General features: G+C 62.2%; 1 protein-coding gene across 2 annotated transcripts in view; it reads right to left on the bottom strand.

The window, feature by feature from the left end:
- Positions 1-970: 970 nt before the first annotated feature.
- LOC105865533 (DNA polymerase delta 1, catalytic subunit) overlaps positions 971-20,940 on the bottom strand; it is a 29,816-nt gene continuing 9,846 nt past the window's right edge. The window contains exons 4-31 of one of the 2 annotated variants that reach the window (XM_075993245.1): positions 20,720-20,866; positions 20,515-20,640; positions 20,278-20,446; positions 20,089-20,170; positions 19,891-20,020; positions 19,403-19,569; positions 19,064-19,168; positions 17,023-17,163; positions 16,830-16,940; positions 16,223-16,414; positions 15,957-16,045; positions 15,748-15,864; positions 15,407-15,520; positions 14,977-15,124; positions 12,472-12,567; positions 12,141-12,278; positions 10,938-11,113; positions 10,547-10,699; positions 10,327-10,429; positions 8,907-9,039; positions 8,713-8,826; positions 8,330-8,382; positions 8,153-8,250; positions 5,639-5,666; positions 4,084-4,156; positions 3,593-3,807; positions 3,081-3,231; positions 971-1,343 (exon numbers count right to left, since the gene is read on the bottom strand). In XM_075993245.1, coding sequence (XP_075849360.1) covers positions 1,045-1,343; positions 3,081-3,231; positions 3,593-3,807; positions 4,084-4,156; positions 5,639-5,666; positions 8,153-8,250; positions 8,330-8,382; positions 8,713-8,826; positions 8,907-9,039; positions 10,327-10,429; positions 10,547-10,699; positions 10,938-11,113; positions 12,141-12,278; positions 12,472-12,567; positions 14,977-15,124; positions 15,407-15,520; positions 15,748-15,864; positions 15,957-16,045; positions 16,223-16,414; positions 16,830-16,940; positions 17,023-17,163; positions 19,064-19,168; positions 19,403-19,569; positions 19,891-20,020; positions 20,089-20,170; positions 20,278-20,446; positions 20,515-20,640; positions 20,720-20,866 — 3,668 coding nt within the window. In that variant the 3' untranslated portion in view covers positions 971-1,044. Of the gene's footprint in view, positions 1,344-3,080; positions 3,232-3,592; positions 3,808-4,083; positions 4,157-5,638; positions 5,667-7,443; positions 7,613-8,152; positions 8,251-8,329; positions 8,383-8,712; positions 8,827-8,906; positions 9,040-10,326; positions 10,430-10,546; positions 10,700-10,937; positions 11,114-12,140; positions 12,279-12,471; positions 12,568-14,976; positions 15,125-15,406; positions 15,521-15,747; positions 15,865-15,956; positions 16,046-16,222; positions 16,415-16,829; positions 16,941-17,022; positions 17,164-19,063; positions 19,169-19,402; positions 19,570-19,890; positions 20,021-20,088; positions 20,171-20,277; positions 20,447-20,514; positions 20,641-20,719; positions 20,867-20,940 lie in introns of those variants that run through there. The other variant, XM_075993244.1, reaches the window with a different exon arrangement.

Below are 20,940 nucleotides of genomic sequence, written 5' to 3'. Positions count from 1 at the left end.
ACCCACCCAGCCACCCACCCAAACCCCCAAATGCTGCAGTGAACTAAAGAAAACACCACCAGGGACCTAGTTTGCCTAGACTGTGGAGGGGACCAGCTTGATACCTCTGGTCAGGAAGGACAGGAGAAGCTGCCAAAATCACCCAGAAATCGGCTGAGTGGCCAGAATGATCCTCAGTGTGACCATATGGAGGGCCCCCCAGGATGGGTAGGGTCCCCATGAGAACTTATGGCTGCTGTGAGGTCCCTAAAGGGGCATATCAGATGGGGACCCTAGGGGGCCCTCAGATGTGATTGGGGGGATCCCAGAGATGGCAAGGGCATCCCAGTGGGGGCCCCAATATGACCCAGTTCACTGAACCCCCCCACCCCAGACCTGACCAGAGTGATTTTGGACATGACAAAGGATCCCAGAGGGGCCCTGGATGTGATTGGAGAATTCCAGACACAAGAAAGTGACAGTGGAATGGTTCCAGAGAACCAGAGGATCTCAAGGATGGCAAAGGGATTTGAGGGGACAGATGTGACAAGAGTCACAGATGGGCACAGAGATCTGAGACATGATAAAGGACTAGGAGGGCTCGGATCTGACAAGAGGGACTCAGACACGAGGAGGGGACCCTGGACAGGGCTCAGGGTCGCTGGCAGGGCCCCCCTCCTGGTGTGATGATCTGTGCGCTGCCCTCCATGAGACTTCAGGGTTCCCAAGGCGTCTTGGGGAGGTCCCAGGCCCGGTCAGGGGATCCCAGAGAAGCTTCTGGAAGCAGTACCCCACCCCGGCACCCCCCATTAGTGGCCTACGAATCCTGAGCCCCAAAGCACGAGCATCTGGGGACCCTACGTGGCAGAGGAATGCCACAGGGGCCCCTGCGCAGGGCTTAGGGATTACTGGCCACTCCCCCACCTCGAGTGTGGGTTCCGCAGGGCCTATGACCTAGGGCGTGGCGAACGTGCCACGGGGACCCCAGAGGAGTCCTGGCTGGGCCGCGAGGTCCCCAAGCGGCTCCACAGGCGGTCCGGGGCTCCCGGGGCAGCCGGGCGGGGCTCAGGCGCGGCGGGCGCCGGGCAGCAGCGCGCTGTCGAACTGGTAGGTGAGCTTGCGCTTCACCTTGCGGATCTCGCCGGTCTTGGCGTAGTTGCGCAGGGCGCGCGCCAGCTTCTGGTAGGTCATGCGCTTGCGGTTGCCCTTCTGCTGGCCCCAGCGGCGCGCCAGGAGCTCCTTGTGCTTGGAGGAGAACTGGAAGACGCCGGCGCCCGGCTCCACCCACCACACGCACTGGCGCATGTCGCCGCGGGTCAGCAGCCCCAGCAGGAACTGGTACAGGCGCAGCTTCTTGCGGGCCCCTGCGGCGGGGTAGGGACAGCCGTTAGGAGGGGTCCCGCCCCCACGCCCACCCAGCCTCCTTCCACCCCAGCCTCAGTTTCCCCACCCAGAGAAGTGCGGCGAGGGAGGTGCCTGCTGGATCCCCCTGACTCTGCCCCCATCCCGCCCGAGTCCCGTCCGGCAAGTCACTCCCCCCCTGCAGCTGTCAGCCCTTGGAACGCCATCAGTTTTGGGGACCTGCGTCTGTCCTGTCTCCTGCTCTGCGGCCAGCACACAGTCGCAGGTGTTTGCTGAGCCCGCCAGTGGAGGAACCTGTGACACGGGTTGACAGTGCTCCTCCAGGGCTCATGTTATTGATAGCGGAGCGGACCGGCCGCGAATGGGTCCGGGCTCGGTTTGAAAGGGCCCAGCCATTTCTCCAGCTCCTGGTCTCCCAGCCGCCCAGCCCAGACGGGACGCGGGGTCCCTGGAGAGGCCGAGGCACGTGACTCCTGGGCTCCGACAAGCAGCAAGGACCCCACTGAGCTTGGGGTTTCAAAGCAGGGCATTTCCCAGCTGTGCCAACATGGGGTGGTGATGTAGTGAATTCTATCACCTTATGTTTTCTCAGCCCCCATTTTAAACCTAAGCTGGACTTTCTCATATCGGAAGCAGGGCTCAGTCACCCCTGACCGTTTCCAGTTCTACCTCCGCTCCCCCACCCCCACCCCCTTGAAGAACACTGAATGGTCCGAAATGTGGTGGATCGCAGATACCTGCCTTATGCCACTGCCACCTGGTGACCTCCTCCCTATGGGACAGCTTGACGCAGCCTTCCTGACAGCCCTGCTGGCCCCCAGGCCCCAGATAGGGGGGTCTCAGTGATCACCTCTCAGACACAGCGTGACCTCCTGGAACTGGAGCCTACTTGCAGGAATCCGGTTTGGATAACACCCTGGAGCCCAGTAAAGGCATCGGCCCACGGGTCCCTCTCTCTCTCCCCCTGCCTGTGCTCCCTGGCCTGCGTGTGCGTGGCCTCAGAGAATGCCACCTACCCCTGAGGACCTGTAAGTAATAAAATCTTTATTTCCATGTTGTGTCTCTCCTAATCAGTGGGGGGCGCTAAATTAAAACAGGTGACTTAAGCTCTCTTCGTTAGAGTCTCTTCAGCCATAAATGAGGCTAATGTGTGTGTGTGTGACTTTTACAAAGCCCTGGGGAGCATTTGGTGCCAGGTGCTTTGCCAGTTGCTACACAGTTACCCTCCGGGATGAAGGGATGAAGGACCCTACCCATGAGATGGGAGGAGAAGGATGCCCAGCTTACAGAGGGGAAATCGAGGCCCAGATACAGAGAGCCGCTCATGACCCTAACTTCTCAGAGTTGCGTATAGTGGATGTTGGGCACATGGGCATAGCAGAGGTTGAATAGTTGGAGGTTGATCTCGAGGTTATTTTTGTTGCCACTCTGTGGATAATGACAGTGAAGATGTCGACTTATTGAGTGCTCGCTCTGTGGCAAGCACTGCTGTCCCATGTACACGTGTGATCCCGTTTTATCTCCTAATGACCTCACGAGGGTAGACACTATCACTGCCATGCCCCCTGCACAGACAGGAGGAAACCAAGGCACAGAGAGGTAGAGGCACTTGCCCAAGGTCACACAGCCAGCAGCAGGTGTGGAGTTGGGAACTGCCCTCCGCACTGGAGTATACAGTAAGTGCTTGGGAAGCCACGGCTCCTCTAGCCCTCTCCCCCACCCTGTCCACCCCCACATACCTGCCTCAGATCCCCTCCCCTCGGGGCCAGTCACGAGGGCCTCGTCCGACTCGCTGTCCGAAACCTCCAGGGCGGGGCTGTCCAGCAGCAGATCTTCCTCCTCCGACAGCACGGGGCTGGGGTACGGGGCGAACGCCGGGGGCCCCAGAGTCTGCGGAAGGTCAAGGTCACCTGCACATCCGGGGCCCCCTCTCTCCCTCCACTTCCCCCACTCGGCCCCCTGCTGTGGCCCTCCCTGCTCTGCCCCAACTTTGGGGACAGCGTGCACGCTGTGGTGGCCAGGGCACACCTGAGCCGCGTCTGTGACAGCCTGCCCGATGCAGCCACCCCGCCGTGCTGTCCTTGCTTCACCTCTGCCTCTCTTTGCCCACTCGCGCGGGGGGTCATGGCCGTACCTAACCTCCGAGGTTGCTCAAGGGGTCACTGTGTGCACGGGTTTTAACGCAGGGCCTGTCACCCAGTAAACCGCAATCAGATGACAGTTTGATTTTAACTAGCTCCCTGCCACTCACCTGGCTGGAGAAGTCCTCTGTGGGGTACGCTGGGAGGCCGGGCCCTGCGGCCTCCAGGCTGGGGGCCGGGTCGAGGCCCCCTGCAGAGCTGTAGGCCGAGGGTCCATAGCAGAGCTGGACAGCCTGGGGGTGGCCAAAAGCGGCCACTGCCGGGTCGAAGGCTTCATAGGGGGCAGCTGGGACAGGCGGGGACCCGGCCCAGTCCCACAGGAGATCTGGGGGAAGGGCACCGAGTCAGAAGCTGGGCGGTCTGGCTGAGGCCTCCTCCTACTTGAAGCCCCCAGCACAGACAGGCCATTGTGGGCCGTGCAAATATGTAACCCCAGGATTTGCATGGGGGAGCAGCTGGGTGGGAGGGGGAAGGGGAGGAGGCCTGGAGGCCTGGGCTACCCTTATCCCGCTGTGCTAGGTCACGCCCTGCCCTGGGCCTCAGCTCCCCCATCTGTGAAATGGGCCCAAGGCCTGGGTGGGGAGGGGCTGGGGTCACTCACCAGGAGCCCCGTCTGAGTCGGGGTAGCTGGAGTGCTTGCAGCTGTCCAGGTCATAGAAGACGCCGTCTGGGTACTGATGGGGTGGGGAGGGAGGAGGGGTCATCGCAGGCTTCAGGGGGCCCCCAACCCCACCCTGGACCCTTGGGAGGCTCCAACACAGACAGGGGAGAGAAGAGGCGACGCTGGAGAGAACCCAGAGACAGACAGAGACAGTGAAAGGGAGAGACGTGGAGACAGAGCACGGAGATACGGACAATACAGACAGACGCAACGCAAGACGGACACACGGCAGCCGGCTCCTGCTGGGACCGTGGGCTCCCAAGACCCCTGGCACCTTGCAGGTGTGCAGGCAGCACACGGGGTGGGAGAACCCCTGCCTTGTCTGCCCCGGGGTGGGGGGCGAGGGGCAAGAGCGGGCAGAAGTGTTTTTGCAGAGGCTGGAGCTCAATGCCTCTCAAACCCACGTACTCGACATTTCTCCCACTTGTCCCAAGAATCATGTGTTGCTTTAGCAACTGGGGACGAAACCCTGTCCCTGGGACCCAGCAATCTCACTCCTAGGAATTTCACCCCGGAGAATGGAAAATGTATGTCCACGAGATAGCCGTGTTCAAGAACAATCATCAGACAGTGTTATGTCTAGCAGGTTTTCTGGTCCTTACCAGAAGACGCAAAATAAATAAATAAATAAAAGAATAATGACAGACGCTTGGTCAATAGCCCCCACCTGGAAACAGCCCAGGTGTCCACCAGCAGGTGCAGGGGTACAAACCGCGGCGGTGCCCAGTCGTGGAGCGCGACACAGCCAGAACATGGGACAAACACCCGACACACTTCCTGCTGCGCCCAGGAAGCCAGACCCTGGGAGGGACACACTGCACGGTTCACTTTGTATAAAGTTCAAAAACAGGCAACACTAATCGATGGTGGAAAATATGGAGTATTGAGTGGGAAGGGACACGAGCGGATATTCTGGAATGATGAAAGTGTTCTATGTCTTGATCTGGTTTGTGGCGACGCAGGTGTACGCGTAATGTGAAAACTCATTGCGGTGTGCTCAGGACTTGTCACTTCACTGACCTGTAAGTTACAGCTCAATTAAAAAACAAAACAAAACAAGAGGAGGGGACCGGGTGGGGGAGGGGTTCTCTGGGCCGCAGCCCTCAGGTTTTCGTCCTCAGACTGGGTGGTGGGTGTGAGGGTGTTGGGCATAGCATTCTTGTGTCTGAAGTACTACAGAGTCAAAACTTTAAAAACACAAAAGAGGAGGAAGGGACAGAAGAGACATGTGTGTGTACTTGCTGACCGCGGGGTGGGCAGGGGACAAGACGCACAAAGTCGCAGGGAAGGGGACTCAGTCTGAGCGCAGGAGGGACACTAGAAATGGGGCTGCGATGGGATGGGGGGTGGCGGGAGACACCAAGGGGGAGTTCAGAAAGACAAAGAAAGTGACAGGAAGGGATGGAAGGGGAAACTGAGGCAGGGAGCAAGTGACCTCTCTGAGGGAGGTCACTGGTGGGCCGCCCCTCCCTGCCCCCCAGGGGCCCCGACTCACCAGACAGCTGAAGTGTGGCCCGTCGAGCCTGGAGGGGGAGAGACACAGGGGCATGTCGGGGCTGCCTTCAGCCACCTGAGCCTCTCAGTGGTTGCGGCTGATGGGGAGGCGGCAGCAGTGGGCACAGCTGCTGTCTCTGCAGTCGGGCTCTGTGTCCCTGCGTGAGACCTGCCCCACCACACTCACCCACCCCACTCCCCACCGGGACAGGAAGTGGAGGGCGGGGGCCAGGCAAATGTCCCCCCCTCCCTGGGATTTGCATAGACACAGGCTGGGGGGGGGCAGAGAAAGTGAGGGAGAGAAAGTCCCCGGAGAGGAGGTGGGGGTGGGGGCCTGGGCCGAGCTGGCCTGGTGGCAAGTCGGTTAAATGAGTGCACCTTGGACCGGGTGAGAGGGATGGAGAGATGTCTGGGCAGAGACAGGAAACAGAGACGAAGGGTGTGCAGAGACAGCCACGCACCCAGGCAGAGAGCATCTCTGGAGTCCCCGGGACAGAGAGGTGGGGTGCGGGGTGAGGGAGGAGAAACAGATGACAGAGAGAGCGGCAAAGAGACGGGGAGACGGAGACACAGATACGGCCGGACACGGAGTGAGACGGGGACACAGCGAGGGCGACACAGTGAGACCCGGGAGAGGCGGGGACAGGCAGCGTGAGAGCCACAGAGGACGCCAGCGGAGGGACAGAAGCAAGTGTCCCAGGGAAATGAGATATGTGGGGGCCAGGAAAGACAGGGCTGTGGGGAAAGAGCCCGAGGTGGGAGGTGGAGAGGGGAGAGAACCAGCTGGGCAGGGGACAGTGTGGACCCCTCCCGTCCCACCCACCTGCCCTGGGCGGGGCAGAGACCACCGCCCGTGGGTGAGGGGCGGAGGGGGCTGGGGCTGGGGGTCCTGAGTGCAGGGAGGGGGACCCCACTCACTGTGCAGCCTCCAGGGCGAGCATGGTGGTGCAGAGCTGGAGCCTGCCGCCTGTGGCCACCGCCCTATTTATACCTTGGCCCGGCCCCCTGGGGGGGGCATCGCCCAGCCCTCCTCGAAAATCCCCTCGGGGAGGGGGTCAGGGAGGGGGCTGGATTGCACAACCCTGTGGTCACGTGGCAGGGAGGGCGGGCCAGGGGCTGCCTGGAATTGGGGATCCCCACAGGGGGTGGGGCTGGGAGAGGAGCTGGATTGGGGGACCCCAAAAAAGCAAGGGGCCAGGGAGGTCCATGAAGGGGGGCAGGAACGGCGGGAGCGGGACCCAGGAGCCACATGGCAGCAGGAGGGGCTGGGCCGTGGGTCGGGTGGGGACGGCAGCCGGACTCTGTCCCCGAGGGACGTACATGGCGGTGTCAGGAGGCAGGGAGGGCCGCTGGGACAGACACGGGGATGGCCAGGGGTCTCATAAGTGGACAGGGGCTGGGGGGAAACCAGACCCGAAGCCGATCGCCAGGACCCCAACGTGGAAACATCCGTGGGTGTGTGACGTGGCAGGGGGGTCCCCTGGGTCACGCCGGGGAGTGGAAGCCTCTGTGCCAGGGGCTGCCCCAGGGCCTGGAGAAAACAGGTCAGCACCTGGAGGGCGGGGCTGGGGCCAGACACCTGGGTGCCCTGAGCAGGGGCAGAGGAGAGCGTGTGCGGAGACATTCACCCACGGCTGCATGGGGGGGTCAAAAGGGAAACTGAGGCAGACTTGGCCTGCATGGGCGTGGCAGCAGAAACCTCAGTACAGAGGGAAAGGAAGCCCAGCAGGGGGCTTCCGGGATGGGGGGGTCTGGGCCGAGCTTACGGGATACGACCTTTCCCCCCAGAGACCACAGAATACCAGGTAGCAAAAGGCCTGAGCTTTATTAATTCTCACCCCGCCCCAGCCCTCAAAGACGCTTCCAGGGTCACCAGGTCTCAGGGCCAGGGGGCCCGAAGCGTCGCAGAAGCTGCTCCTGGTCCTCCAAGTCCTTCCGCACCTTCTTGCGCATGTAGAAGATGGGACAGTCCCGGCTGCGGGTGGCGGCGGGGTCAGGCCAGGCCCGTGCCCAGCCCGGGGATGGGGTGGGGGCAGTGAGCACCCCTCCCTAAGCCAGGGGCTGTTCCCAGGACTTTGGCCCCTGCCTGCAGCCCACCCGCCTCCCGCGGCAGGCTGTTTGCTCAGTGGGCGCGAAGGGGGGGCCGATAACAGCGGGTACCCGGCGCGGAGCGGGCCACGCCGTATATCACCTGTCACCTGGCGTGGGAACCCGCCCCGCCTGCCCGTTCCCTGGGGAAAGCCCAGCCCCTCCCTGGGGGAGGGGGCCAGGATGGCTGGGTGTGCCATTCCCGGGCAGATAGTGGGTGCCCGGCCCTGCTGCTCTGAGCACCCACCTTTTGGGGGGCTGGGATGGGCCCACTTTGCAGGCGAGGACACTGAGGCTCAGGAGGCCCCACAGCCAGGGGGGAAGGGCGGGAGGGCACAGGAAGAGACCTGGGAGAGGGAGGCTCGGCCCAGGACCCACAGTCCGGGAACTGGGAGGGGCGCGGCAGGCGGGGGCGGGGGGCACACACCTGGTGCAGATGACATCCTCGTGCAGGCTGCCCTGACAGCGCTGGCACTGCGTCCAGAGGCGAGAGAAGCGCTCCTCCAGGGCATTTAGGTGGGACACCTGGGGACAGCAGGGGCTGAGCAGGGCCGCAGACTCCCCGGCCCCCCTGCACCCCCTGCCCAGCCTCCCGGCCTCTCACCTCCTTCTGATACAGCTCGGACTCCCGCGGCTGGCAGAACTTGCACACGGCTCCTGGCAGGGGCGGGGCCGGGTCAGCGCGGGGTGCTGGGCTCGGCCAGGGCCTGGCCACCGGATCCCTGCCCCTTCCCTGCCCACGGCCCATCCCGGCTTCCAAAAGTCCCCGGAGGCCAGAGAACAAGGGAGCCCGTGTGTGGGGAAAACTCCCCTGGGGAAGTCCGGGGGTGGGGTCCGAGGACCCTCCTGTGGGGGTGCAGGCAAAGGGGAGCCCCCCACCCAGGGGCCCAGCACTTTGGCGCAATGCCTGCTTGTGGGGTGGGTGTGGGGCCCAGGGACAGGTGAAGACGGCTGGGGCTGGGGTCCGGGTGGCCGGCGGGCGCTCACCCTGGTGGCTGAGCACCGTGCGGCAGCCGATGCAGCAGTCGCGGCGTTTGGCGAAGGCCAGGAGGCCGCCCACCTTGCCCGTGAGCACCGTCTTGCAGCGCGTGTGGTCACCCCCTGCAGGAGGGAGGGCAGGCGGTGGGCTGGTGCCCTCCGGGACCCCCTGGAGCCCCACACCCGCCCGTCCCCGCCCTTACGCAGCAGCACGGCCTCGGCGCGGCCCTCGCCCAGGATGGGCTCGAAGATGCGCAGCAGCGGCTTGGCGAGCTGCTGCTCCAGGTAGTACTGCGTGTCGATGGGCAGGCTGTGCTCCAGCACGAACAGCGGGTCCTGCGGCCACATGATGCACGTCACCCACCAGGTGGCCGAGGGCAAGGGCCCTGGGAACCACTGGTGGCAGGAGGACCACAGATAGCATGGGCAGTGTCTGGGTATGAGCGCTGCCCTGCAGGCTGTGACACGTGCCTGGGTCTGGATGGGGTCAGAGGTCATGGAGGAGTCTCTGGGCCACAGAGACTCTGTGGCTCTGTGACCCATGCTGGGGACCCTCAGGTCACCAAGGAAGGATCAGAGTTCACAGGGGGAAGCAAGGACAAGGAAGGAGTCAGGGTCAGAGGTCACAGGTCACAGGGCCTGAGATATGGGTCACAGGAGTCTGGGTAGGAGGGGAGCACTGTGAGCCCAGAGACGTCAGGGCTGGACAGCTGTGTGTACTGGGCAGGGACTGGGACCTCCTTTCTTTCTTTTTTTTTTTCTTAATTTTTTTTTTTTAGACAGAGTCTCACTTTTGTTGCCCAGGCTAGAGTGAGTGCCCTGGCGTCAGCCTAGCTCACAGCAACCTCAATCTCCTGGGCTCAAGTGATCCTCCTGCCTCAGTCTCCCGAGTAGCTGGGACTACAGGCATGCGCCACCATGCCCAGCTAATTTTTTTTTCTATATATATTAGTTGGCCAATTAATTCCTTTCTATTTATAGTAGAGACAGGGTCTCGCTCTTGCTCAGGCTGGTTTTGAACTTCTGACCTTGAGCAATCCGCCCGCCTCGGCCTCCCAGTGAGCTAGTATTACAGGGGTGAGCCACCAGGCCCAGCCATTTTTTTTTTTAGACAGAGTCTTACTCTGTTGCCCGGGCTAGAGTGAGTGCCGTGGCATCAGCCTAGCTCACAGCAACCTCAAACTCCTGGGCTCAAGTGATCCTCCTGCCTCAGCCGCCCAAGTAGCTGGGACTACAGGCATGTGCCACCATCCCCGCCTAATTTTTTCTATATATTTTCAGTTATCCATATAATTTCTTTCTATTTTTAGTACAGATGGGGTCTCGCTCTTGCTCAGGCTGGTCTCGAACTTCTAAGCCTAAGCGATCCTCCAGCCTCGGCCTCCCTGAGTGCTAGGATTATAGGTGTGGGCCACCGCGCCTGGCCGGGGCCTCCTTTCGAAGCGGGGAGCAAAGGGATGTGAGAGTAACTCCAGAGGGCTGAGAGACTGACTCCCGGGGGAGGGCGCAGGGGGTGGTTCTCAGGCCCCACGGGGCCCACGCCCCTCCCCGCCCGCCCATCTCGGAAAGCAGAAGTGAGAGTAGAGGGGGCTGGGAGGTGCGGGCAGCCCAGGTGGGCCTGACCTCAGACTTCATGTAGGCGGCCACGCCCTTCGCAGCACCAATGATCACGTAGGGGACGCGGTCGCCCAGGTTGGGCGCGCTCCCGGGGTCCCGCTTCCTCATCCTGCGTGGAGACAAGCGGCGGGCGGGTGAGGGCCGGTGGGGGGCGCACAGGCAGTGGTGGGCCCAGCTGGCAGGAAGGAGGGGCTACTTCTGGACGGCGCCCCGCCCACCCGCGGACCTCTCGGCCAGCTCCACGTGGGCCTGCTTGCCCGCGTAGTCGGCGGCCGCGCGGGTCAGCTCCTTGGTGATGACCAGCTGCGAGATGTCGATGCGGTTGCACAGCAGGTCCGAGATGACTTCCTGCGCGTGGGCCACAGCGCCCTCCGGGTCTCTGTGGGGCAGGTGGGCCGGACAGGCTGGTGTCACCAGTGGCCACTGAGGGCCAGGCTGGCACCTCCACTGCTTCCTGGGCCGTGGAGGGTCCTGCCCAGCCACAGGCTGCACGGTGGCAGAGGCGCGGCCTGAACCCACCGTTGTCCGAGGCGACTCCGCCCACTGCCTCCCCACTGAGGAAGTGCTGGCCTGATACCTGTGTCCCCAGGAGGGGCTGGGTAGAGGGTCCCACATACCGGTCGATAAGCAGGCGGCGCAGCGAGGCAGTGACGAGGTTGGCCACCAGGGGGCAGTTGTCCCTGCGCACGGCCTCCAGACCCTTGCAGTCCATGCGGTCGTGGGCGTCCGGCCGGGAGGAGAAGAGGAGACCCGCGTAGCGCTTCTTGCTGATGAGCAGGTAGGGGAAGTAGACCTGGGAGTGACCGGTGGCTGAGACCCTAAGACCGTGGCGTCGGGTCCCCAGTCCTGAGACTCTCTCCAGAAAACAAGGGCAGGCGGGGATGGGCCCGGAGATGCAGGCTTCGGACGCTTGAGGAGACAAGCCCCGAACCCGGCAGGATGGACCCGGCGACCCTGGCGTGCTGCTGTTAAGTGGCCCCTGAGCAGCCTCAGCACTCCAGGGCCCCCCAATCTGAAACAGGGACTGGGACCAGCCTAGAGACAGCCCCTGCAACACCACAGGCGATTTGATGAGACTCCCCCCCCCCCAAGGCAGACGAGACCAGGCCCAGTGCAGAGCCAGGAGGCAGAGACTTCCCACACCGCAAGGCTCCAAGTCTGAGATCTGGGGCACCCAGAGATCCATGTTTGAACCATGGAGAAAAAATGCACCCTGAAGACCAGGCGCGGGGCACACGCCTGCAGTCCCAGCTACTCGGAGCCTGAGTCAGGAGGAGCACTCGAGCTCGGGAGTACGGGCTATGACAGCAGCTGGGAGTAGCCGCTGCCCTCCAGCCTGGGCAACACAGCGAGACCCTATCTCTTACCAAAAAAATAAATATGGCATGACATCTCCTGGGGCCAAGCCTGACACACGCTGGGAGGTGGGAGGACCGGACGAGGGTGCACAGATGCAAGATCCACCCCGGCAGGGTCCCCACTGCTGCGGGCGGCCCCCACATCTGACAGGTGCTGGGAAACCTCAAAACCACAGACTTTGTAACAGGGTTTTCAAAAAGCAGATGCTGTCCTGTGTAACAAAGCCCGAGGCCCCAAACTCAGGAGAACCCAGGCAGCGAAATACCTTGACACTGGGGCTTGTGAACCCAAAGAGTGGATACTCGGAGTACCCCAAAATGGAGACACCCTGACACCCCACAGGATCCCCAACTCAGTGCACACTCAAGCCCGCAGGCACCTGAGGGTCAGAAGCCCCCACACTGGCAAGACCCACGTTAGTTCCGCTGAGTCCCGAGCGTGGGTGGCAGGGGCCCAAGTACCTTTTCAAACTCCAGCCGGATGGGCGATGGGAAGTGACCTGACACCCAGTCTGCAGCCTCTCGCCCCAGGGCCATCGCCTCCGCCACGGAGGACACACCAAATCGGCACATGACGGAGTCGGTGTCACCATAGACCACCTGGGGAGGGTGCATGTGTGACGGAGGGTACCTCCTGCCAACCCCGGGGGGGGGGGCAGTGCTGAGGAAGCCCAGGGATCCGGCGGGAGAGCAGGACAAGGTGAGACCAGGAGGCATGGGGACAGACGGCCTGGCATCCAGCAGTCCCCCCTGCCCCCACCCCAGCTCAGGGCAGAGTCAGAGCAGCCCTGACCTTGGCATTGGTGCGGTAGCCATTCTCCACCGTGTACTTGGTCTCGACCAGTTGCTTGGTTTTCTCGATCATCTGACGCCCAAACCCGGTGACGCTCTGTGGGGTGGAGGATCACGCAGAGTGAAGGCCCAGAGGTCATTTGCAGGGGACAGAGGCTGGAGGGGTCCCGCCTCTGCCACTTCCTTGCAGCACGGGCTTGGATGAACCACGCTGCTCACCCAGGCCTCAGCTTCCAAATCTGCAAAATGATTCTACCAGGCTGCTCTTCAGTGGTCTGTTGGAAAGAAGTGGGTTCTCTGGCCCAGAGCTCTGGGCACAGATAAGGAGTTGACGACATCAAACAAGTGTAGCCTGAAGACGCTGCTGGCTCAGTGTTTCCCTGACACTGTGATTTTCTGGGCAGCTGTTGGAGGTTCAGAACCACTGACATTCCTGGCCCCCTCCTTGAAAGCCAGCAGTGCCACCCCCATACTTGTGACATCAGAAATGACCCTACCTACACACTGACAAATACCCCTCCAGTATAGGGGGTAGTACCACACCCACTGAGAAACCATTCCTTTCTAATTGTCTTATTTTATAATTAAGGAAACTGAGGCTGGGGGGCACCAAAAAGAGATGGGTGTATTTCTTTTGTTCTTGTTTGTGTGGATCCAGTCAGAAAATCTTTGTCTTTTAACTTGAGCATTTAGTCTATTTACATTTATTGTAATTACTAATGTATTTGGGCTTAAATCTATTATCTCCCTTTTACTTGTGCTGCATATTCTGTTCCTTTTCTTTCCTTTCTTATTGTCTCTTTCTCTCTTATCTTTCTCTTATCTTTCTTTCCTTTCTTATCTTTCCTTTCTTATCTTCTCCTGGCCTGTGTTTTGCTTAGGGGCTGGAGACTGATGTCCAAACATTCATTCCTTTCCACCAAGGATTACGAAAAGCCAAATAGGAGAGCAAGGGATCCACTTTGCCCAGAGAAAGGCCCGGCCCTTGTCAGGCTCTTAGAAGGGACCTCTAAGCCCTTGGAATAGCCTGCCTGATAAAGAGTATCCCTGTTTACCTGAGACCTTGAGCCACACCAGGTAGTTTATGCTAACAACGCGGTTTATGGTGGGGTCCTTGGGCCATGTTATCAGTTGGACCTGTGGGGAGGAGGTGGCTGGAGACTGAGTAACTAATGTGAGTCACATGGGTGCTCCATGCCTACATGACATCCAGATTCCCTAGCTGGCCACTCCATGTGTGTTGTCACGCGTCAGTGCTTCCAGAAATAAGTGCTGCCTGTGTGACCCTACTGAAGAGAGGTCAACTTGAAGACACAGGCCTGGTCTTTCCTAGGCCCCACCTTCTGCACCTCTTCCCTTTGCAGATTTTAACCTCTATCCTTTTGCTGTATTAAACCATTACTGTGAGTGCTTCTAGTGCTACTCAATCTGACAGCAGTCTTGGAAGCTCCAGAACTGCGGGTGGGCGGGTGTGTGCACAGGGCCCTCCTTCCAGAAGGCCTGCCCACCGGTGATTCCCCCAAGCCTTCTGTCCAGAGCCACGTGACAACTGACGCAGTGCCCTGGTAGGGAGGGAGCTTCCCATGGCTGGAGGTAACCAAGCAGAGATGTACTTGTTCTGCCAGTCTGGAATGTGCCAGGACTCAAACCCCAGGAGAGGAGACTGGACAGGAAGGCTCTCTTAGGCCAGGGGCTGAGGCACTGATTCCAGCCTGGGGGAATCTCAGAACTCAGACCCTCTGTGGTCTCACTGCAAGTCTGTTTCTGTCCACGTTACCACGGGTAAGCAGGCCCAGGACGCTGCTGCGGACGGTGGGCTTCTCTGCCTACGATCCCCCTCAGAGCCGGCCACTGACCAAACACCCACTGTGGGGGTGACCGAGCACACAGAGCAATCAAGTGCCAATGACTGGCTGTGCTGTTGGGCGTGCCCCGGCCCTGCCCCAGTCCCCCTGAGCAGAGACTTGGCCCCGTTCCCTATTCCTCCATCAGTGAGAGAGGAATCTACCTCCCTCCCCGACCCTTGCAGGAACTAAGGAGGAGGTGAGCTGGGTACAGCGTGCTGGGGTGGGGGTCCGTAGGGGACCGTGTGATGGGTGACTCTGCGTGAGCATCACCGCCTCAGAGTGGCAGGTCCCACCCAGCCCCTGCTTTATCTGCCTGCACAGCCCTTAGCGCCCCACTTGCCCCCTAGACACGTTTACTGCTGTCCCTGTCCACGTCCACACTAGGCTGTGAGCCACACAAGGACAGGAACTCTCACGGTCTTGTCACCTCTGTACCCGCAAGGTGCTGAGCAAGGCCCGACCACAGCACATGCTCGGTGTTAGCTCATAAAGCGAACGAACCAACTGCTCGGGCCGTGTTGGCGTCCTATCTCCAAACGGCCAGCGAGTTGGCTGCCCAGGCCCTGACCTCTGGATGCGGTTCCACCATACACAGCCCTGGTCACTTCCACAGGGGCCCGCCCGCCCCCCGCGAGCCTGCCGGGGGCCCGCGCGCTCACCTGTGAGATCTCCAGGCATGGCAACTTGCCCACCTGGGCGCCGGTGAAGCCATAGACGGAGTTGGCGCTCACCTTCAGCGCCAGCTGCCGCCCGTCCAGGACCTGCCGCCGCAGAGGGTCTGTCTCCTTGGCCAGCTCGGCCTTGGCCCTGGGAGGGGACGGGGTAAAGGCCACTCAGGCAGCGCCCCAGGTCTCAGGGGAGGACCGGAGGCTTGGGGAGGCGCCTGGGCCTGGGCACCGGTCAGGGCGTCTTTCCAGAAAGCGAAGCCCCACAGAGCTAGGTGAGGTGAGCACTGCACGGGGCTTCCAGCCAAGGGTGTGTGGCAGCTGCCTGGAGCGGGCAGCCCCGGGCGACCCAGAGAGGGCCGGGGACTGCTGAGAGCGTCCAGCACATCTGAGTGCTGAGCAAGGAGGGGCGTCAAGAGCTCACCTCTTCCGGGCGCTGAGCAGGTTCTCTAGGATCTGGGGCAGCAGCCCCTTTCGCACCGACGTCTTCACAAACTCGTCCCCAGTGGGCGTCTTGATGAACTGGTCCTCGGTCAGGCTGGGGTGGGAGACGGTGGCGGTGACCGCCTGGCTGCCTCTCCTCCTCCAGCCCCACCTCTGCCCTGCTGTCTGGGCCTCGGCCGTGAGCACACTCAGGCCCCTTGTGCACCCCCCTCCCCTCCCTGCTATTCCTGGGCCTGTGCCTGTCGCCCCACCAGCCTGGGAGCCCTGGAAGGTAGGGCCCAGGTCCGCCTTGGGGGACATGTGCTGACGCAGGCGCCGTACCCCAGTTTCTGGGCGGCCCCGGGCCGCAGGAGCGTGGTGTAGCACAGGTTGTGGGCCATCATGATGGACGGGTACAGTGAGGAGAAGTCCAGGGTGGCGATGGGGACGTCGTAGTACCTGGGAGGGGAGGAGCCTCGAGGAATCAGGACCGGGGCCCCCAAACACCACCCCACCCCCCGCCCTGCCCCTGCCCTGCCTCGGGGCCTCACCCTTTGAGGGGTTCAATGACAGTGGCTCCCGTGTAGTCCTCGCCACCCTCTGACTTCACCACGGGCATCACCAGCCCCTCGCGCATGGCCTGGGAGGGGAGAGGGCGGGAATGGAGGAGTGGGCGCGGGCGGACTAGAAGGTGGGGGAAGAAAGTGCGTCCAGGACACGTGGCCTGGAGGTGGCCAGGGTGAGTGACCAAGCCCAGGGGTGGGGACGCGCCTGGCAGGGCCCCTTGGTAGGCAGTGAGTGGATGGCGCCCACTGACCTGCCGCAGCAGCTGGGACACGACCTTGACCTGCTGGCCGCGGCTGAGCAGGTAGCTGAGGGGCACGCCGGTGACCCGCGCCATCTCCACGGCGTTCACCAGCACCATGAGCCGCTCGAGCAGCCGCAGCGGCAGGTAGGCGTCCTTGAGGCAGTACACGGCCAGGCGGCGGCGGGTCTGGTCGTTCCCATTCTGTGGACAGACACCGAAGGGTCAGGGGGAGGCCCTGGAGCTCCAGGGTGGGGACAAGGTGGCCTGGGGGGCTTGGGAGGCGGGACAAGCCAGGGCCGGATGCTAAAAGGTCAGGGAGTGAGCAAGGGTCCAGGTGGGGACAGTCAACAGGGTCAGAGGGAGGGGGAGCAGTGAGAAAGGCCAGTGTGGACTAGGGGTCAGGGCAGCAGAGCACAGCAAGTGACAGTGACAGAGGTCAGAAAAAGGTGGGTGGCGGGTGAGGTCCCAGGCCACACAAGCAGATGAAAGAAGTCAGAGATTGGGGCACAAAGTTGAGACGAGAGGTCACAGGAGGTAAAGGTCAGGGGTCAGGGACAAGATGCAGGTCAGAAGAGAGGTCAGGAAGGCGCAGGTGGGGGCGGGCCTGGCGGGTCACCTGCAGGTCGGTGATGATGCTGTGCTGCACGTCCTCCTTCTGCTCGCCCAGGAAGTGGAAGCTCACGGCGTTGAGCGTGTAGGAGCGGAGCTTGTACTCCCGCAGCAGCACCTGCGGGACGGGCCGGGCTGGGTACGGGCCTGGGCGGTGGCCTCCCAAGGCTGGGGACCCTCCCGGCCAGACGCGGCCGTACCTGCAGCATGTCCATCTGCACGCGGCCCACCATGCTGACCACCTTGCTCTCCCGCCGGCCCATCTGCTTGGACTGGAACGATGAGTCCCGGATGTTGGAGCGGAGGCCAGCCACGCGGCCCAGGAAAGGGAATGTCTGTACCTGGGGGGTGGGACAGCCACGTGGGCAGGGAGAGGCTGCAGCGTGGGACGGGCTGGCCCCTGGCTCGGGGGCCCCAGGTCACAGGAGTGGAGGGGACTGAGAGCAACCACAACATCTCTGCAGGCGACCCAGGAGCAGGGGCAGCCCTGGATCACACACTCGCTGGGGCTGGAGGCCAGGGAGTCTGGGGGGTCCGGGGGGGAGGACAAAGCTGCAGCTGGGGCTGTGACGAGGAGAGTTGGGGGACTTGTGGGCTGGGGGCGCCAAGCATGGTGCCCAGTGGCTGCAGGCTGCACCCAGGTGGGGACCAGGAGGAGCAGATTTGGGGGATGACGCCACACTCGGCAGGGATGCGGCGAGCGGATAGGGCGGCCCAGCCGGGGACAGTAGGGGGGGGTCGGCCTGAAGTGCTGGGCTGAGGGCACCGGGGAGCACACAGGCTATCGGGCCCAGCCTGGAGGGGAGACTGAGGCAGGGAAGCTGGGCTCAGAGCAGAGCGCACGGCATGCAGAGGAGAGGGCTCCAGTGGCCCGGGTGACAATGCCAGGCAGGTGGGGGGCTTCCTCCTGGAGCTGCTGGGAATCATAAGAGTCTGTTTTGTTTTTTCCTTGCCGAACTGCCCGAATGCACACAACACATGTGCGATAGCACAATACAGCGCCCACCGATCGTGCCCTCCCCTGCGATGGGACCGATCGTGCCCTCCCCCGCGATGCTGAAGTCCAAAGCCAGCACCACAGAACGCGACTCATCTGGAAATAAGCCTTCGCAGAGATCAAGCTGAGACCACGGGGTGGGCCCTAACACAGTACAACCGTGCCCTTATAAAAGGGGAAACTGGGACCCAGAGCCATGCACAGAGGGAAGATAAGGTGAAGAGACAGGGCGGAGATGGCCATCTGCCCGCCGACGGGAGGCCTGGGACAGGCCCTTAGCCCTCGAGTCACGGAGGAACCAGCCCTGCCAGCACCTGCGCCTCGGCCTTTCCAGCCCGAGAGCCATGGCACAACCAACCTCTGTCGTTCTAAGCCACATGCGTGACCTGTGGTACTTTGTAACAGCAGGGCGAGGAAACTAGCACACCGTTACACGCTCACACCAGACGACACTAGCACCCAGACTGGCCGGGCGCGGTGGCTCACGCCTGTAATCCTAGCTCTCTGGGAGGCCAAGGCGGGCAGATCCTTTGAGCTTAGGAGTCGAAACCAACCTGAGCAAGAGCGAGACCCCGTCTCTACTATAAATAGAAATTAATTGGCCAACTAATACATATAGAAAAAATTAGCCGGCACATGCCTGTAGTCCCAGCTACTTGGGAGGCTGAGGCAGGAGGATCACTTGAGCCCAGGAGTTTGAGGTTGCTGTGAGCTAGGCTGATGCCACAGCACTCACTCTAGTCTGGGCAACAAAGCGAGACTCTGTGTCAAAAAAAAAAAGAATAAGCACCTAGACCGTCACGGTCTTCAGCGAACTCCCCCTCTTCCTTATTCTTCATTATTACTATTATCGTTTCCCTTATTCTGCCTTTTTTTTTTTTTTGAGACAGAGTCTTGCTTTGTTGCCCAGGCTAGAGTGAGTGCCGTGGAGTCAGCCTAGCTCACAACAACCTCAAACTCCTGGGCTCAAGCAATCCTCCTGCCTCAGCCTCCCTAGTAGCTGGGACTACAGGCATGCACCACCACGCCCGGCTAATTTTTTCTATATATATTGGTTGGCCAATTAATTTCTTTCTATTTATAGTAGAGACTGGGTCTCGCTCTTGCTCAGGCTGGTTTCAAACTCCTGACCTCGAGCAATCCGCCGGCCTTGGCTTCCCAGAGTGCTGGGATTGCAGGCGTGAGCCACCGCGCCCGGCCCCACTGTGAGTCTTTGCGGAGCCTCGCCACCCGCCTGCCCTCACCTTGAGGGTCTCGGCCCGAGAGATGAGGTACGGAAGGTCGAAGTTCTGGATGTTGTAGCCAGTGATCACGTCGGGGTCCATGATGCGTATGAAGCTGGACCAGGCCTGGCGGTGGGAACACACGGGGTCACCCTGCTCATCCCTCGGCCACGGACCCACTACGCTGGGAATGGCCTGGAAGCCCAGCCCCACCTCCTGCACCTCCGAAATACTGCAGGACCCAGAGGGAAATGTTCAGCCCTCAGAGCACAGGGTCCCCGCCTGGGACAGCTCGGGGTGTGGAGGTCGGGGTGGTGGCGCTGAGGAAAATAGTGGGGGGGGGGGTGCAACGAGAGCCACCTGGAGCAGGTCCTCTTCCTTCTCGTAGCTCTGCACCTTGGCGCCCAGGATGGGGGCGCAGGGCCGCAGGGTGAGCGCCAGGCGCAGGAAGGGCTCCGGCTCGCCCCAGCGCAGGCCCAGAGAGCAGATCTGGATCACGGGGTCGCGCTCGGGCTCCGGAAAGATGCCTGCAGAGGGAGGGAGGAGGGGGATGCATGGGATCTGACTCCTGCCTCTCCCTACAACACACCAACGTGGCCGCATCTCCCTCCCTCTTCCAGCCTGTCCTCACCCTTCAGTCCCCACTGCCCATCTGTCTCCACTGCCTGCAGCAGCTACATGACTCCTCCCCCCCCAGTTCCTGCTCCACCCTCAGCGCCAGCCCTTCCCCCTCCCTCATTCCTGCCTCAGGGCCTTTGCACTTGCTGTCCCCTCTGCCCGGCCTGCTCACCCCCCCCCCATCAGTGACATCCAGAGGGAGGGAGGCGCCCCAGGCCCTGCAGACAGACCTTTGCGGCCAGCACACTCGATGTCGAAGCTGAGTATGCGCAGGGGCGCGATGCGCTGCCACGGCCCTTCTGGGGGGTGGCTGACCACGTCTGACCACAGCACGTCCGCCTCCAGCTGACACAGCGTAGCCTGTGGGGACGGGCGTGTCAGGGCCAGCAGGGCCCCAGCTCCCGGCCCTGACCCAGGCAGCCCCGCACCTTCTCCTTGGCCCTCAGGACGTATTTCCCCGCCGGCAGTTCCAGCCAGTTGCAGCCCACGATGTCCGTGTCCACCATGAACCTGGGGGACGGCGGGGACCGCAGGTCAGTGGGCAGCGGCTGTGGGGGCGGGCGGTGGGGTGGGGACAGAGGGGGACAGGGGTCTGAGAAGTGAGGCAGAGGCTGTACCGGATCTCAAAGTCGACGTTGGTCTCATAGGGTGCGAAGCTGGGGGTGCCCAGGCCCGGCACGCGCAGGCCCTGCTCCAGCAGGCGGCGGGCGGGGGCCACAAGGCGGGGCAGCGCCAGGGTGACTCGCAGAAAGGGCGAGGGGCCGTGCCCGTGGTACCCGAACATGCCTGCGGACACAGGAGGCTGGGACCGGCTCCACGGGGCCCCACCCGCCAGGCCCCAGGACATCACTCACTTTCCCGAGAGCATAGCGCCACGGCCAGCACTGCCGGCCCCGTGAGCTCCTTGCCCCCGCGCTGGTCCCTGCCGATGGCCGCGTTCAGCTCTCGCTGCAGGTCGCTCAGGTGCTCGGGTCCAAAACCTGGTGTGAGGGGGCCGGTCAGAGGGGCAGGGGCCTCTGGTGGGCAGGGGGAGGGTCTCTGGGTAGGGGGGGCACTCACCAGGGGGCGCCGGGGTGTAGAAGTAGGGGGCAAAGCCGTGGATGTGGCAGCAGACGGAGACGCCCTCATCGGTGACCCCAAAGGCACGAAGCACAGGCACAGAGCCGGGGGACGGTGGGGGCCCTCCAGGCAGGGGCCGTGCTGGGCCTGGGTCGGGAGTCACAGGATAAAGCAGGGGCCACCGGCCCAGGTTCCTTGAAGGCTGGTCTCCCAGACCCCTG

The sequence above is a fragment of the Microcebus murinus genome, chromosome 16 (genome assembly GCF_040939455.1).
Source record: "Microcebus murinus isolate Inina chromosome 16, M.murinus_Inina_mat1.0, whole genome shotgun sequence".
Lineage (NCBI taxonomy): Eukaryota > Metazoa > Chordata > Mammalia > Primates > Cheirogaleidae > Microcebus > Microcebus murinus.
Note: the sequence above shows the minus strand (reverse complement) of the source record. Positions and strands in the feature narration are given on the sequence as shown.